General features: G+C 50.1%; 1 protein-coding gene across 1 annotated transcript in view; it reads left to right on the forward strand.

The window, feature by feature from the left end:
• LOC310668475 (guanine nucleotide-binding protein subunit alpha-11) overlaps positions 1–11,639 on the forward strand; it is a 35,509-nt gene extending 23,870 nt beyond the window's left edge. Inside the window, exons 6-7 of the mRNA XM_083421812.1 lie at positions 4,972–5,125; positions 7,467–11,639. Coding sequence (XP_083277938.1) covers positions 4,972–5,125; positions 7,467–7,657 — 345 coding nt within the window. The 3' untranslated portion in view covers positions 7,658–11,639. The remainder of the gene's footprint in view (positions 1–4,971; positions 5,126–7,466) is intronic.
• Positions 11,640–17,352: the final 5,713 nt, after the last annotated feature.

The following is a 17,352-nucleotide window of genomic DNA, read 5'->3' on the forward strand; positions in this document are numbered from 1 at the left end:
GGTCCCAGCAGCGGCAGAATTGTGCATTTGCAGATTCTGGAGCTATTTCTAAAATGTTTGGGGTTGTCGGCCACTGGTGTGCTGTGGGCCAGGACTTATCTGTCTGTTTCCCAACAGCCTAAAGTAGCAGTAAGCCAAATTCCTCACCCTGTGGGTGGCTAGACATTTCGGAAACTGATCTGCTTGAGGGAGGGGAGGGTCTGTGCACCAGCTTTGAACTTGTTCTCCAGGGAGGAGTCCAGCTTCCCCCCACCCCCCAAAATGCTATGTTGTTCTTGTTGTTGTTTAGTCGTTCAGTCGTGTCCGACTCTTCGTGACCCCCTGGACCAGAGCACGCCAGGCCCTCCTGTCTTCCACTGCCTCCCGCAGTTTGGTCAGATTCATGTTTGTAGCTTCGAGAACACTGTCTAACCATCTCGTCCTCTGTCATCCCCTTCTCCTTGTGCCCTCCATCTTTCCCAGAATCAGGGTCTTTTCCAGGGAGTCTTCTCTTCTCATGAGGTGGCCAAAGTATTGGAGCCTCAGCTTCAGGATCTGTCCTTCCAGTGAGCACTCGGGGCTGATTTCCTTAGGAATGGGTGCGTTTGATCTTCTTGCAGTCCATGGGACTCTCAAGAGTCTCCTCCAGCACCAGAATTCAAAAGCATCCATTCTTCGGCGATCAGCCTTCTTTATGGTCCAGCTCTCACTTCCATACATCACTACTGGGAAAACCATAGCTTTAACTATACGGACCTTTGTTGACAAGGAGATGTCTCTGCTATACATGTCCCTCAAAACTTGCAAAGAGGGGGTGCCTCAGAGCGTGGCGTGCTCTTGCTTGGCAAGTGGTTCCTCCAGACCGAGAATGGCGCCCCTCCCGTCCAAAATGAAAGGGCACCTCGGAGTTCTCCGTGGTGCCAGATGTCTGTGGCAACCTCTCGTTTTGTGCTAGGAGCAGCAGCGGCGACGGCTCGTTTCCCATCTGTGAAGGGAGGGGCACGAGCAGTAATAAAACGTTGGGTGTGGGCCAGGGGCGGCCACTGGGCCTCCCGACTTGACCATCTGTGCCCCACAGGACGGGCAGGAAAGGCTTTCCCTGCATTCGTGTTAAGCTCCGAGGGTCCAGGATTTCTCTAAGGCGGAAGTCTCGGCAAACTGTCAGTGGCTCTTCCCTCTTCTCCCCCCCAGCCTTGCCGTACACGCTCCTTGCACATGAAAGGGTGAGGGACCCAGCCCTGTGTACACACTCGTAACACAGCTTTGGCAGCCAGGCATGGCTCGAGCCCTCCTGGCGCTTGCCTGACACCAGTTGTTTCTGCCTTGGTTTTCTCGCACTGCTTAAAAGTTTCCTTTTCCTTTTATTGGGAAAAAAAGTGGGGTGAAACCTGGCTGGTACTGGTGGGTGGATTGATGAGGACAAAACCTCCAACAGAGGGCAATGTCCACGTGAACAGATCTGCAAGTAATGCTACTTAGGAAAGCTCTGCTAGGTTACCTTTACTAACGCATCACAGTAGGCTTTTTCATTTCTTATTCCCGGGCTAAAGACTTTGGGGGACGCGGGTGGCGCTGGGGTCTAAACCCCAGAGCCTAGGGCTTGCCAATCAGAAGGTCGGCGGTTCAAATCCCCGCAATGACAGGGTGAGCTCCCGTTCCTCGGTCCCTGCTCCTGCCCACCTAGCAGTTCGAAAGCACGTCAAAGTGCACGTAGATAAATAGGTATCGCTCTGGCGGGAAGGTGAACGGCGTTTCCGTGCGCTGCTCTGGTTCGCCAGAAGCGGCTTAGTCCTGCTGGCCACATGACCCGGAAGCTGTACGCCGGCTCCCTCAACCAGTAAAGCGAGATGAGCGCCGCAACCCCAGAGTCATCCGCGACTGGACCTAATGGTCAGGGGTCCCTTTACCTTTAAAGACTTTGGGAGTGAAGAAAACCTGACTGCCGATGGACCGCTCTATCAGAACAGCTGCTTTAAAGCATACACCGCAGTGGCCTAGATGTAACTGTGGCAGGAAGCCTCCATCTCCCCCTGCATCCTGTTAAAAAGAGTTTCTTAATTGCGGGGTGTATTTGAAAGGGGATCACGTGGCACAGTTGCCCGCTCTTCTGTACGGCCATTGCTCTCGGGGGTCATCAGAAGCCGCTGGTGTCGCCAGCTGCCCACCCCACCCACTGCTGGGTGATCTGTAGAAGAACTGCGAGGGTTCTTGACTCCCAGCTGTGCTTCGCAATCGCGGGAACAAAAAACTGCCCCGGCCTCCTCTCGGCTGGACTGATGAAATGAAGAAAGCTGTGGGAGCGAGGGCGAGAGGAGAAGGACCCGGGAGTGTGAAAGGACTATGTGCTCAGTCCTTGTGCTGAAAGGAAATTGTTAGTCTGAGTGTGCTTGCTGTTCTTGGACTCTACTCCCCTGCCAAGACACTATTTTGCACCAGGTTCCTTGTTGGTGTGTCTCTGGAACCTGCTAAAATAGCTTCCGCGAGGCTGAAATGTGCCCAGCCGCGCTTTTGAGTTGGTTCTTTCCTTCCTCCCCACTCCCTCTAGTAGCCCGTAGACTCGTCTGCAGACTGTCAGAAACGGGATGAAATTATGAGCACCCTTGGGGGAAACTAGATTTCGCCTGGGTCAGAGGAAATGGGGCTACTGTTCCTTCCAAATTTAGCACGCCTTCTAAAATCGTTCCCCTGACAGAGAGCAGGGTGAGGTGGAAGGAGTCTGCGTTTGGGGGTGGGGGAGTTTGCTTTTTGAAACCTTGCTGGCATACTTAGCTGCCTTGGCAGGTTTGGTTGTATCGCAGGGCCTGAATTTGAGAAATAAATAGCACTCTCCGCTTTCTGCGGCAGTTGTTAGCCCTTTACCAAGGTTGTTTTAGCTCTCTCTGCATTCGGCAGGAGCACGTTCTGCTCTGTGCTGGTCCTGGATTTCCAAATCTGTATTTGGACCAGATTATTTGACTCTCACGTTTTTAATTTGTGATTCAGCTTTACTGTACATCACCCCAGAGAGGGAACGTTTTGCGGGGGTGGGGGGGTGACAATAAAAATATCTGAGGGGTGGAAAATCTTCCATTCCTTAAGTTTTCATCTGTCAAAATGAATGGGTGCCAATTGCAGATACTCTGTTAGGCAAGGTTGGTGGTTTCAGAGCTCTACATTTCATTTACTAAATGCAGGTAAAAGAAATGGACTCATTTAGATCCCGTTGGAAAATTTTCTGATGCAAACTGGAAAAAAATTAATTGGAATACCCCGCACGTTTTCCAATTTGAAATTTCCCTGGAACACCACAAACCTGCGTTTTCTCTTTCTCTCTCTCTCAATTAACTAGGGCAGGGGTGGGAACACATGGCCCTTAGGATGCTAGCATTCCCCAGCAGCCTACAGGGGTCAGGAATGATGGGAATTGTAGTCCTGCAATATCTGGAGGCCCTTCCCTGACCTGCGTGAGATCGCACGACTCCTTATTTGCTAAATGTTGCTGGCATACACAGTGGTACCTCGGGTTACATACGCTTCAGGTTACAGACTCCACTAACCCAGAAATAGTGCTTCAGGTTAAGAACTTTGCTTCAGGATGAGAACAGAAATCATGCTCTGGCGGCAGCGGGAGGCCCCATTAGCTAAAGTGGTACTTCAGTTTAAGAACAGTTTCAGGTTGAGAACGGACCTCTGGAATGAATTAAGTACCGTATTTTTTGCTCTATAAGACTCACTTTTTCACTTCTAAAAAGTAAGGGGAAATGTGTGTGTGTCTTATGGAGCGAATGCAGGCTGCGCAGCTATCGCAGAAGCCAGAACAGCAAGAGGGATTGCTGCTTTCACTGCGCAGCGATCCCTCTTGCTGTTCTGGCTTCTGAGATTCAGAATATTTTTTTCCTTGTTTTCCTCCTCCAAAAACTAGGTGCATCTTGTGATCTGGTGCGTCTTATAGAGCGAAAAATACGGTACTTAACCCGAGGTACCACTGTAGTTTGAAAGTAGTTACAGTTGAATTCTCGGGCACAGGTGAAAATGTGGCGATAACAGAAAAGGCAAGCAGCTAGGCTATCTCCTGTTTGCCACATTAAGCCAGATAAGGTTCTAATATGATTTTGGGCAAGGTCTTTGTACTCAGTCCTTGTTTCTTCATTGTCCTGGTGGTACCAGTGGCCGATAGCTGAGGGCTTGGGTGACACCTGGCTTGAGATGTGAAAAGGATCTAGGTGTGAAAAGGATCTAGGAGTCTTGGTTGACCACAAACTTGCCATGAGCCAACAGTGTGACGCGGCAGCTAAAAAAGCCAATGCAATTCTGGGCTGCATCAATAGGAGTATAGCATCTAGATCAAGGGAAGTAATAGTGCCACTGTATTCTGCTCTGGTCAGACCTCACCTGGAGTACTGTGTCCAGTTCTGGGCACCACAGTTCAAGAAGGTCACTGACAAACTGGAACGTGTCCAGAGGAGGGCAACCAAAATGGTCAAAGGCCTGGAAACGATGCCTTATGAGGAACGGCTAAGGAAGCTGGGCATGTTTAGCCTGGAGAAGAGGAGGTTAAGGGGTGATATGATAGCCATGTTCAAATATATCAAAGGATGTCACCTAGAGGAGGGAGAAAGGTTGTTTTCTGCTGCTCCAGAGAAGCGGACACGGAGCAATGGATGCAAACTACAAGAAAGAAGATTCCACCTAAACATTAGGAAGAACTTCCTGACAGTAAGAGCTGTTCAACAGTGGAATTTGCTGCCAAGGAGTGTGGTGGGGTCTCCTTCTTTGGAGGTCTTTAAGCAGAGGCTTGACAACTATATGTCAGGAGTGCTCTGATGGTGTTTCCTGCTTGGCAGGGGGTTGGACTCGATGGCCCTTGTGGTCTCTTCCAACTCTTATGATTCTATGAAAAGTATGCCTATTCTCTCTACCGCTTTAACAACACACACAAACCCCGCCGCTGATGCATTTCATCTCATACCTTGTTGCAACCGTGACACCGAAACCCCTCTTTTCTCCCGGCAGAACCGTATGGAGGAGAGCAAAGCCCTTTTCAGGACCATCATCACCTACCCCTGGTTCCAGAACTCCTCTGTCATCCTTTTCCTCAACAAGAAGGATCTGTTGGAAGACAAGATAATGTACTCTCATCTCGTGGATTATTTCCCAGAGTTTGATGGTAAGAAACATTTGGGTTTTTTTAAAACAACAACAACAACACCCCGCTCTTACCAGTCTCTCTAAAACAGACTTGAAGTTACAAGAAAATAGATTCTGACTTAAACATCAGGAAGAACTTTCTGACAGCCAGAGCTGTTCGGCAGTGGAACAGATTCCCTTGGAAGGTAGCAGACTCTACCTTTTGGAGGTTTTTAAGCACAGGTTGGGTGGGACACGGGTGGCGCTGTGGGTTAAGCCACAGAGCCTAGGACTTGCCGATCAGAAGGTCGGTGGTTCGAATCCCTGCAATGACGGGGTGAGCTCCCGTTGCTCAGTCCCTGCTCCTGCCAACCTCGCAGTTCGAAAGCACCTCAAAGCGCAAGTAGATAAATAGGTACCACTCTGACAGGAAGGTAAACGGCGTTTCCGTGCGCTGCTCTGGTTCACCAGAAGCGGCTTAGTCCTGCTGGCCACATGACCCGGAAGCTGAACGCCGGCTCCCTTGGCCAATAAAGCGAGATGAGCGCCGCAACCCCAGAGTCGGCCACGACTGGACCTAATGGTCAGGGGTCCCTTTACCTTAAGCAGAGGTTGGATGGCCACTCATCAGGATTAGTTAGTTATGATTCCTGAGTTGCTGGACGATGGACTAGATTAACAGATTCCCTTGGGAGGTTGTGGACTCTGCTTCCTTGGAGGTTTTCAAGCAGAGGTTGGATGGCCATCTGTCTTGGCTGCTTCAATTGCGATTCCTGCATTGGAGTGGGTTGGACTGGATGACCCTTGGGTGTCCTTTACAACTCTGATTCAGGTGTTTTGGGTCACAGCTCCCATCTGTCCCAGCCAGGGCTGGTTAGGACCGATGAGAGTTGGGGTCCAAAACATCCAGATCTGCCTTTCTCAACCTGTGGGTCCCCAGATGTTGTTGAACTGCAACTCCCATCACCCCTAGCTAGGAAGGCCAGAGCTCAGGGACGATGGGAGTTGTAGTCCGACAACATCTGGGGACCCACAGGTTGAGAACTGCTGATCTAGATGGGGAGGAGAACTGGAAATAACGCCAATATATGTCACATCTGGAAACCACTGCACCCCTTTAAAATGCATTTTAAATCAAAGGACACATTCTACTCATGTAAAAACACGCTGATTCCTGGACCGTCCACGGGCTGGATTGAGAAGGCGATTGGGCCGGATCCAGGCCTTAGTTTGCCTACCCATGTCATAATACCTCAGCCAAGGTACTAGGGCCCTGCCGGTTTAAACACCTCCCTGTAGGAACCAGTCAGTTTCTTCACTATGAAATCCCCTTAGGAGTTGGGGTGCTTCTGAAAACTGTGCCTCTGCAGTGGTGATTGCCACCATCTTGACATAGCTTTGAGAAAGGATCAGGCGATACTCCTGGACCAACCAATAATAAAAACAAGTTGATTAAAATACAATTGAAAAGATTAGGATACAACATTAAAACAATTAGGGAGCAATCTCTTCATAGGAGGAGGAAGGAAAAAAAAGAGGGGGAGGGAATCAAACTGATTCCGAGCCAAAGGCCAGGTGGAACAACTCTGTCTTGCAGGCCCTGCGGAAAGAGATCAGATCCCGCAGGGCCCTGGTCTCAAGAGACAGAGCATTCCACCAGGCCGGAGCCAGTGTTGAAAAGGCCCTGGCTCTGGTTGAAGCTAATCTAACTTCCTTAGGGCCCGGGACCACTAGGGTGTTGCTATTTATGGACCTTGAGGCTCTTCGAGGGGCATACCGGGAGAGGCGGTCCCGTAGGTATGAGGGTCCTAGGCCGTGAAGGGCTTTAAAGGTCAAAACCAGCACCTTAAACCTGACCCTGTACTCCATTGGGAGCCAGTGCAGCTGGAAAAGCACTGGGCATGGCAGAGACCCCGTGAGGAGCCTCGCTGCAGCATTCTGCCCCCACTGGAGTTTCTGGGACAGCTTCAAGGGCAGCCCCGCGTAGAGCGAATTACAGTAGTCAAGCCTGGAGGTGACCGTCGCATGGATCACTGTGGCCTTTGACTCTGCCGAGTTGTGACTCCCCTCCCTGAAATTGGTATATTTAACCCCTTTCTATCACGCACATCATTCTCACAATAGTACTATTATACATTGAAGGCATTATGTCAATCCTGCTAGTGTCTTGACCTCTTTACAATCCTCCTTTAAATATTCAATAAATTTACTCCAATTATTTTGGTATCTTTGATCTTCCTGGTCCCGGATCCTCCCTGGCAATTTGGCAAGTTCTGCATATTCTGTCAACTTCACCTGCCACTCCTGGATGGTTGGTATGTCAACTCTATCCCATGTTTTCTCTCTCCAACCCCATCCCACGTTTTCTTGTCTCTCCTCAGGCCCCCAGAGAGACGCCCAGGCGGCTCGGGAATTCATCCTCAAGATGTTTGTGGATCTCAACCCCGACAGCGACAAAATCATCTACTCTCACTTCACATGTGCCACAGATACGGAAAACATTCGGTTTGTCTTTGCTGCCGTCAAGGACACCATCCTGCAGCTCAACTTGAAGGAATATAACCTAGTCTGACCTTCATTTGCCTGCCCTCTTCTTCCCCGCCCGCCCCCCACCCGCCCCCCCTCCCCAGGTATCCTCGGGAGACCTTTTGTTGTGAAGAAAGTTAAAAGACGAGAGAACCCCGTGAATTTAAACAAAACAGAAAAAAAATTGTACAGGGGGGGGGAAGGAATCTTGATTTTTAATGATGTAATGATTGCAAATTGATCTGTGGAGTGGCAAGGTCTTTGGGGTTATTTTCGTTTCGTTTCGTTTGCTCACTTGTCATCATGGAGTCTCTGTCTGCTCCACAGAATAGCTGGTGATGATGATGATGATTTTTTTAAAAAAACAAACAAATGTGCTTTTATTTCACAGTTTAAAAAAAAACCAACAGGGGACACGTTTCCACTCTCTCTCTCTCTCGCACTTTGTTAATTTCCCGCTTTCTGGTCGACAGCCCAAGGCGAGCCTTCCTCTCGGACTCTGTCCTTCTGCGTTAGCCAATTCTTACTGTTCCTTTCTGTTCCAGCGGTAAGATGGGAGTCCGCAGGCTTCTTGGCCAAGGCCTGGCAAGCTGTCTCTCTCTCTCGCTTGGCCGTGGAAGATACTGGGTGCTCCTTTGCACCTTCGCCTCGCGTGCCGTACGATTCCCCTGCAGCAGCTTTGCTTTTCTGCCGGGGAACTTTGGCGACTCCTGCCCAAAAAGGACTTGGGGGGGGTACCTGGGTGACACCTTGGGAAGAACAGGAGCTTCTGTCTCTTTTAACAGTAGTGCAAAAAAAAAACCCAAGCTATCTCTTTTCCTTCCTCTTTTTTTTTTTGTACCACCTTAGTATAGATTCTCTCCCCTCCCTTATCAATTATGAAAGTTATATTGAGACTGTGATTTTTTTTTTTAAATTATTGTACTATATATAGTTTGCTACATCATAACGCCGTACTTTTGTTGTTGTTGTTCATAGACGTACAAACCGAGCAATAGCTAACGAGCCTGCGGGGGGCGGGAGGCGGGGAAGTGCCTGAACGTTGTTGTTGCCGTATTATCTTTTTAAGAGAAAAGTTAGCTCGCCGTAGGGAGTCTCCTCGCCCGGCGGGAGGACTCTGCGTGTTTCGCATGGCGGGGGAGCGGAGCCTGAATTGGGCTGTGAGAGAGATCTGAGGTTCTGATTTATTCTCCTAGATCTTCTCCGTCGCCCGTATGAGTGTGTGCAACATGCCAACAACCGCTTGGTTTTGTAAGACACCCCCCCACCCCCCCAAAAAGTGTCGATCCTTCAGGGGAAGGATCCACCAAGTTTTGTGGCTTGCAGAGGCTTCTTCTTTTATCTTGGAAGGTTCTAGGAACAAAGTCGGAAGCTCTCTGCAACCGATTGCCACCTCATTTGCCAGGGCTAGTGTGAGCGGTAGCTACTGCTTAACCTCCCGCGCCCCTTAAACTTCCAAAAGCTTTGTTCCACCGGAAGCAGTTGCACAGGTATTTATTCCGGGGGCGGGGAGCCCACCTGCAGCGGCGGCAGGCCAGCGGCGGAACTGGCGGATCTGCTTTGGCCGAGACAGCGGTTTCAGCTTTTCAAAGCGGGGCAAGAGGAAGAGGTTCCGCTTCTGGACTCTCTTGTGCCAAAACGTGTTCTGCAAAGCCTGCTTTTGGGAAGCCGGCAGGAGACGGTGCCAAAAAAAAAAACACAACCACACAGCCAACCCTGATGAGAAATTCTTCGCTGGTTCGCCAGGAAGGAGAATCGCCACGGGGCTGGAGCAAGGGACGTTTTCGCGAGGGCAGGCGAGCTTTTTCAGTCGCCCCCTCTGGATGCGAGGAAGTAAAGACAAACACTAATGTGGCTTCAGGAGCGCTCACGGCCAATTTCTCAGACGCTACGGAGGACAGCCTGAGACTTCTACGTATTTCCGAACGGCCAGGTTGGGCCAGCAAAGGGAGTGTCAAATGTGCTTTTAAACGTCGCTTAGGGCAACACTAGGTTAACTTCTTTTTGCATTTTTTCTCTCGACACTACTAAAAAACCCGAATTGCACGTGGATACCTGCAGCATTCCAGGGGGGGGTTGAGGCGCAGAGTGCTGCCTCCAGGTTTTTCTGGGTCTGCTCCACGTCACCAAACACTACAGAAGAAAGCAGAAATGAGCCGTATTTCTTCTTTCGTTGCTTTTGGTTTTTGGGAAGGGGATTCCTGGCTTCTCTCGCACACCCAGCACCACGAGCCCGATAAGTTCTTCACTTGGGAGACGGAGGAGGAGGAATCCCACGTACGCTGAGAGGTCCTGTTGAGTCGATGAAAGGCATGGCAGCCTCTGCTTTCTAGAATAACATTCCTGATTTTGTCTAAATGTGTGTGGGGTTTTTTGGGGTGGGGAGTGACAACGGTGAGGGAGGGGAGGGCCTTCCTGCTTGGGCCAGGACACCCATGTCAGTTTTTGTCATCTTGCCAACTCTACAAGGGGTCATTCTGCAGTTGCAAGCATGCCATGGCTTTCCTCTCGCCGTCGCTCACCTGGAGTCTTTTGCACACCTCGATCTGCAACGTCCGCTGCAGGCATTGGACGTGTGTACCTGAGAAATCTAGGAGCCGGGAAGCCAGGTTCATGAGCTTAGCGTTTCTCCTATTGACTCTTTTGGGGGGCGGCGCTCCCTACCTGAATCCGGCTTGGCTTGTCGAACGGTGGCGGCCCTCTGCAGAGAAATGTCCGTTGGGCGACCATTGATGCCGCAGATTCGAGGACGGAGCGGGATTCGCGCTCGTCGCGAAGGCGATGTTGGTTCTTGAAAGCGACCCCCGCCCGTCCCCACTCGGGTGCTGTTGCGAAGCCTCCTTTTACGGACCAGCTTTTGCGATGGGCCTGGTCATCACTTGCTCTCGATGTGCCAAAAAGCCATCCCACAACGCCGTCCCTCTTTTCCCCAGCCCACCCGACGGGAGCTGGTTTGGGGTTTCAGATGTGCCAGACCTGGGAGTTTTCGCGTGTGGTGGTGGTGGTGGAGAAACTTGAAAAAAGGAAAAGGAAAAAAAAAAGCCGAGATGAAGGAGTAACCTGTTGACCAAGTTCTGATCACAGTGCACTTTAAACGGGGGGGAAACCAAGCCCCACCGAAGAGGCACCCCATCACCTCCTTTGAGGAAGAGGATTGTCAAAAATACACACCCGCCATCATTCCATTTCCTTGCGATCAGCCCCTCCGGCAAACCACCCCTCTCCCTCCTACTTCCACCGTGTCTTCCCTTTCCCTTCCCGGAAGCGAAGAATTATTTGTTTGTTCATTGCCTTCAGTTGCATGTTTAGTTCATCCCCCTGCGCACTGTTTTTGTTTTGCTTTTTATAACTACTTTTAAAAACAAATGCTTTCCCCCTACTTCTGGCCATTAATTTGTACTACGCTTCACTGAAAGCAAAAAGGTGGTTTTGAGTCCAACAGAGGTTCAAGTCTGTAACTCAGTACTCTCTGTATGTATGTGTGTGTGTGCGTGTGCGTGTGTGTAAATTTTTTTTAAGCGTTTATGGTTTGTGCCAATGCCCCCATACTTCTTTTTTTTTTCTCCCCCTTTAGTTACCAGAGACTCTCTCTTACAAGTGTGGTGAAAAATTATTTGGTTATACTTGTATATTATAAGAGATCCTGATTTAAAAAGAAGAAACATTTAAACATCCTATTTAAAGAGAACGGAAACTACTATATATATTAAAAAATGCTGTTTTTAAAAGGGAGGGGGGAAACCTTTTCGTCATTTTGAAAATTGCATGTGATGTTTAACGCGTGAGGGGGCAGGGGGTGGGTGGGAGGGGATTCTGAATCATGTGGCCCGGGATCAGTTTTTTTGGCCCCCCGTCCTTGTCTCTCTCTTTATTTCTGTCCAGTCTGTGAGGCAGGATCGGGGCCTTCCCGGGAACCCATCAGTTTCTCTCGTCTGCTGGGTGCTGACCCTCGTTGTTTAGAAGTACCTGATGGAAATCGATTTTCATATCTTTCTCCTGAAATAAAATTGTTTGAAATTGGAATAAAATCTGTTCCTTACAAAAAAAAAAACCACAAAAAAACCAACATCTAACATACTTCTCGGCCTGTTTTCTCCCTTCCCTTTTTCGATAGAGTTGGGGTGGGACAGGGTAACAAAACTTCCAGCAATTACGTCACCTAGGATATAAAGGTAAAGGTACCCCTGCCCGTACGGGCCAGTCTTGACAGACTCTAGGGTTGTGCGCCCATCTCACTCAAAGAGGCCGGGGGCCAGCGCTGTCCGAAGACACTTCCGGGTCACGTGGCCAGCGTGACGAAGCTGCATCTGGCGAGCCAGCACAGCACACGGAAACGCCGTTTACCTTCCCGCTAGTAAGCGATCCCTATTTATCTACTTGCACCCGGGAGTGCTTTCGAACTGCTAGGTTGGCAGGCGCTGGGACCGAACAGCGGGAGCACACCCCGCCGCGGGGATTCGAACCGCCAACCTTTCGATCGGCAAACCCTAGGCGCTAAGGCTTTAACCCACAGCGCCACCCGCGTCCCCCACCTAGGATATACAAGTCCATGAATATCACTAGCCCTGAGTTTGTTTTTCTATGAGTTGGAAGGGATCCTCCAGTCATCCTGCAAAGCAGGAATCCCAGGTAAAAGAACCCCCTGACAGATGGTCCGTCCAACCTCTGCTTAAAAACCTCCAGGAAGGAGAGTTTGCCACCTTCAGAGGAGTCCCAGCTTTTGCCGTCAGAAAGTTCTTCCTAATGTTTAGTCAAAATCTCCTTCCTTGTAAATCCAAGCAAAGGAACTCCATTCTCTGTGGTTCGGAGGGCGGGAATTATTTAGCCGGCTGCCAAGAACTAACCACTGGGCGCTAGGCGTTATTTCAGTATTCTAAAATCATGACGATAAAAGTTTCTGGGAGGGATCCGAGATTCCCGTTTCGAAATGGGAAAAGAGGACGCCTTTAGATCTCTCTCGTGACACTAGAACATTTTTTTTCCTCCTTCTGCCAGCTCCACCCTGTTTGCAAGGCAACCTGCGAACCATTCACCCCAACCCATCAGTGTGGTAGGGAGGGCTGAGCGGCTGTCTCCTCTCCCAACAGGGGCAAGCAAAAAAGGGTGGTGTAAGAGGGGGTGTTGGTAATGGGTCCCCCCCCCAAAATTGGGCGTGTGTAGGAGAGAGATCTTGATGGGCAGAGCAAGATCTAGATGCCAAACGCTTCAACTGCCTGCTTTCAAGGCTGTTGGCTTTGTTGCAAATCAGAGCACTTAAACCTGTACAGTGGTACCTTGGGACACATACGCTTCAGGTTACAGACTCCGCTAACCCAGAAATATTACCTCGGGTTAAGAACTTTGCTTCAGGATGAGAACAGAAATCGTGCTCCGGCGGCAGCAGGAGGCCCCATTAGCTAAAGTGGTGCTTCAGGTTAAGAAGAGTTTCAGGTTAAGAACGGACCTCCGGAACGAATTAAGTACTTAACCCGAGATACCACTGCGCTACCAATCTTACTGTTTCTGGAATATTTTTTAATTTTCTCAGGCCTGCAACCATTCCAGATATTTGGGAGTACAATCGTGCCCCCCCCCCCCCACCTGCCAGCCCCAGCATCATATATGTGGTTCCTGGGGGCTGATAACCCAAAATATCTGGAAGGTGCCAGGTTGACCAAGACTTGACAGGGTGGGGTTGGTCTAAAGCAGGGGTCAGCAAACTTTTTCAGCAGGGAGGCGGTCTGCTGTCCCTCAGACCTTGTGGAGGGCCGGACTATATTTTGGAAAAAGGAATGAACGAATTCCTATGCCCTACAAATAACCCAGAGATGCATTTTAAATAAAAGGACACACCATAAAAACACCAGGCAGGCCCCACAAATAACTCAGAGATGCATTTTAAATCAAAGGACTACTCTTGTAAAAACACGCTGATCCGCGGGCTGGATTTAGAAGGCAATTGGGCCAGATCCAGCCCCCAGGCCTTAAGTCTGCCTAAAAAGGTAAAGATACCCCTGCCTGTATGGGCCAGTCTTGACAGACTCTAGGGTTGTGCGCCCATCTCAAGAGGCTGGGGGCCAGCGCTGTCCAGAGACACTTCCGGGTCACGTGGCCAGCGTGACATCGCTGCTCTGGCCAGCCAGAACCGCACACGGAAACGCCGTTTACCTTCCCGCTAGTAAGCGGTCCCTATTTACCTACTTGCACTTTTATGTGCTTTCGAACTGCTAGGTTGGCAGGCGCTGGGACCGAACAGCGGGAGCGCACCCCGCCGCGGGGATTCGAACCGCCGACCTTTCGATCGGCAAGCCCTAGGCACTGAGGCTTTTACCCACAGCGCCACCCGCGTCTGCCTACCCATGGTCTAAAGTGTCTAATTCGCATACATTTGAGCTGTCTTTTCCTTTATAAAGGCCTGGTTTCTGACAAGCCACCAGATGTCACTAAGGAGCAGCAAATTCTTCTTTTTGGCCATTTGAGACACTGGTGAGGCATAGTGCAGCTCTCTAGGCAAAAGCGTTACAAGAATATAAGACTAGCCTTGCGGATTAGGCCAGTCTCCCATCATCGTCCGGGGTTCTGATACCACAGTGCCCAACCAGATCCCCGTGGGAAATGAAGGACCAGCTCAAGAGCAACTCTCCCCTCCTGCAATTTCCAGTAACTGGTGTTGGGGAGTGTTGTTGCCTCCAACTAGTAACCGTTGATGCCCTTTTCCCCCCTGAATTTGCCCCATCTTCTTCTAAAGCCACACTGCGCAATCCAAGCCATTGCTGCCTCCTGGAGAAGCGAGTTCCATAGTTTTAACAATGCACCTCACAAACCTTAGAACTGTAGGGACCACGAGGTTAGTCTGGTCCAACCTCCTGCAAGGCAGGAAATTTGCCCAACGTGGGGCTCGAACCCAGGACCCCTGAGATTAAGAGTCCTGTGCTCTTAACCAACCGAGCTACCCGGAGAGCCAAGATGTCCTTCCTTTCATCTGCCCCAAACCTTCCAACATTCCACGAGTTCTAGAGGGACCCGAGACCCTCCCTGCCTGCAGAGTGTCTCGCCAGAGTGGTCCATGCTCTGGTTTTCTCCCGCTTGGACTACTGCAATGCGCTCTCCGTGGGGCTACCTTGGAAGGTGACCCGGAAACTGCAGTTAATCCAGAATGTGGCAGCTAGACAGGGGAATGGGAGCAGCTGCCGAGACCACATAACACCGGTCCTGAAAGACCTACATTGGCTCCCAGGACGTTTCCGAGCACAATTCAAAGTGTTGATGCTGACTTTGAAAGCCCTAAATGGCCCAGTATACCTGAAGGAGCGTCTCCACCCCCATCGTTCTGCCCGGACACTGAGGTCCAGCTCCGAGGGCCTTCTGGCAGTTCCCTCCCTGTGAGAAGTGAGGTTACAGGGAACCAGGCAGAGGGGCTTCTTGGCATTGGCGCCTGCCCTGTGGAACGCCCTCCCAGCAGATGCCAAGGAAATAAGCAGCTATCCTGTTTTTAAAAGACATCTGAAGGCAGCCCTGCTTAGGGAAGTTTTTAATATTTAATGCTGTGTTGTTTTTAACACTTGATTGGGAGCCGCCCAGTGTGGCTGGGGAAACTCAGCCAGATGGTCAGGGTATAAATAATAAATTATTATTATTATTATTATTATTATTATTATTATTATTATTATTATTATTAATATTATTATTCACCTTGTCCATGCCAGGCATCCTATAAACCTCGTATCCTTTCACCTCTTAGCTCACCTTTTCTCTAAACAATAAATGTATCCCAGCGCTGCAGCCGTGCAGTCTCCTCCCAAAGCGCCGGCGCATTTTGCACTTGGCTGCAGATTTTCCAGACCAAGCGCTAGGGAAGCCCTGCAAAATGTCCCTGCTGCAGCTGCTGCAATCCAGCCCTGAAGTTGTATAGAATCATAGAATAGAATCATAGTATCATAGAGTTGGAAGAGACCACAAGGGCCATTGAGTCCAACCCCCTGCCAAGCAGGAAACACCATCAGAGCACTCCTGACATATGGTTGTCAAGCCTCTGCTTAAAGACCTCCAAAGAAGGAGACTCCACCACACTCCTTGGCAGCAAATTCCACTGTCGAACAGCTCTTACTGTCCGGAAGTTCTTCCTAATGTTTAGGTGGAATCTTCTTTCTTGTAGTTTGGATCCATTGCTCCGTGTCCGCTTCTCTGGAGCAGCAGAAAACAACCTTTCTCCCTCCTCTATATGACATCCTTTTATATATTTGAATATGGCTATCATATCACCCCTTAACCTCCTCTTCTCCAGGCTAAACATGCCCAGCTCCCTTAGCCGTTCCTCATAAGGCATCGTTTCCAGGCCTTTGACCATTTTGGTTGCCCTCCTCTGGACACGTTCCAGTTTGTCAGTATCCTTCTTGAACTGTGGTGCCCAGAACCATAGTTGGGACAGAGCCCTGTTTTCAAGAGGGGCTTTGTTGTACCACTGCGGAAGACTTCCTTTCTTTCAAGGGGGATGAGAGAAAAGATCAGGGACATATACGGTAAAATAAAAACAGGCCCCATGTTACAGACGAGTAAAAAAAAGGGGGTCCGTAACGGCTGGAGACAAATGGCTTAGCCAAAGCAGGATGTTTGAAGTGTGCTTTCACAACAGAGGTTTTATAAAAAATATGAATGGCGTAGAGTGGATTTCTAATGCCTTGGCCACAGTCCGGCCTGACAAAACTGGCCAGCGAGAATTTTCGGACCCAGACGAAAGGAAACACTCTTCTTCGCCCAAGTGCAAATTGCAAAAAAAGGTGGGTGGTCTGAACGCTGTGTGTTTTCGCTGCGCTTTCGGAGAGTGATGGACGACTCTGTCTACATAGCCCTTCTTCCTTTCCCCGCTCTGTACTCTTAACCAGGAACGCAAATCCTCTAAACATTTGGAACTTCTTATAAACAGCCTGGGTGCGGAGAAGACCAGCACGGCCAAGGACTCTGGTTCCTTCGTGTCCTTTGCAATACTAATATTTATCTTGGTCCTGCTGCCGCTGGCTGGTTGTGTTTCCTGGGCGCGAGATGGCTGGGTTTTTTTTTTTTGCGGGGAAGGCTTTGTCAGATTCCTGGCAAGGGGTGAAGACGCTCAAGTTCAACGCCTTGTGTGGAAAGGGTTTGCTCTGCCCATCCCAGATCGCCTGACACTTTTCGGTTTCCACACCATGCTTAGTTTCAAGCCAGCAGAGCAAAAGCATCTCTAAAGACATCTAACTTGGCTGTGGTGGGTTAGGAACGTAGATGTTGGAATCCTTGGGCCACCGACACTGAAAGCAGTTCCTCCGGGTTTCAGACAACAGACATTCCCAGTCCTACACGGAACGGTAGATCTCTGGAGATGGAAGGGACCCCAACGGTCATCCAGTCCAACCCCCTGCGATGGATGCCAAGGCATCCATGACAAGTGGCCATCCAACTTCTGCTTAGAAACCTCCAAAGAAGGAGAGTCCACCGCCTTCATGGGAGGTTTTTAAGCAGAGTCTGTTCCACCGTCAAACAGCTCCTACTGCCAGATCAGAAGGTCGGCGGTTCGAATCCCCGCGACGGGGTGAGCTCCCGTTGCTCTGTCCCAGCTCCTGCCAACTTAGCTTTTTGAATGCACACCAGCACAAGTAGATAAATAGGTACTGCTGTGGCGGGAAGGTAAAAGGCGTTTCCATACCCTCTGGTTTCCGTCACGGTGTCCCGTTGCGCCAGAAGCGGTTTATTTCTGCTGGCCACATGACCCGGAAAGCTGTCTGTGGACAA

This window comes from Podarcis tiliguerta (assembly GCF_965153285.1).
Source record: "Podarcis tiliguerta genome assembly, chromosome: 18".
NCBI classification, from domain to species: domain Eukaryota; kingdom Metazoa; phylum Chordata; class Lepidosauria; order Squamata; family Lacertidae; genus Podarcis; species Podarcis tiliguerta.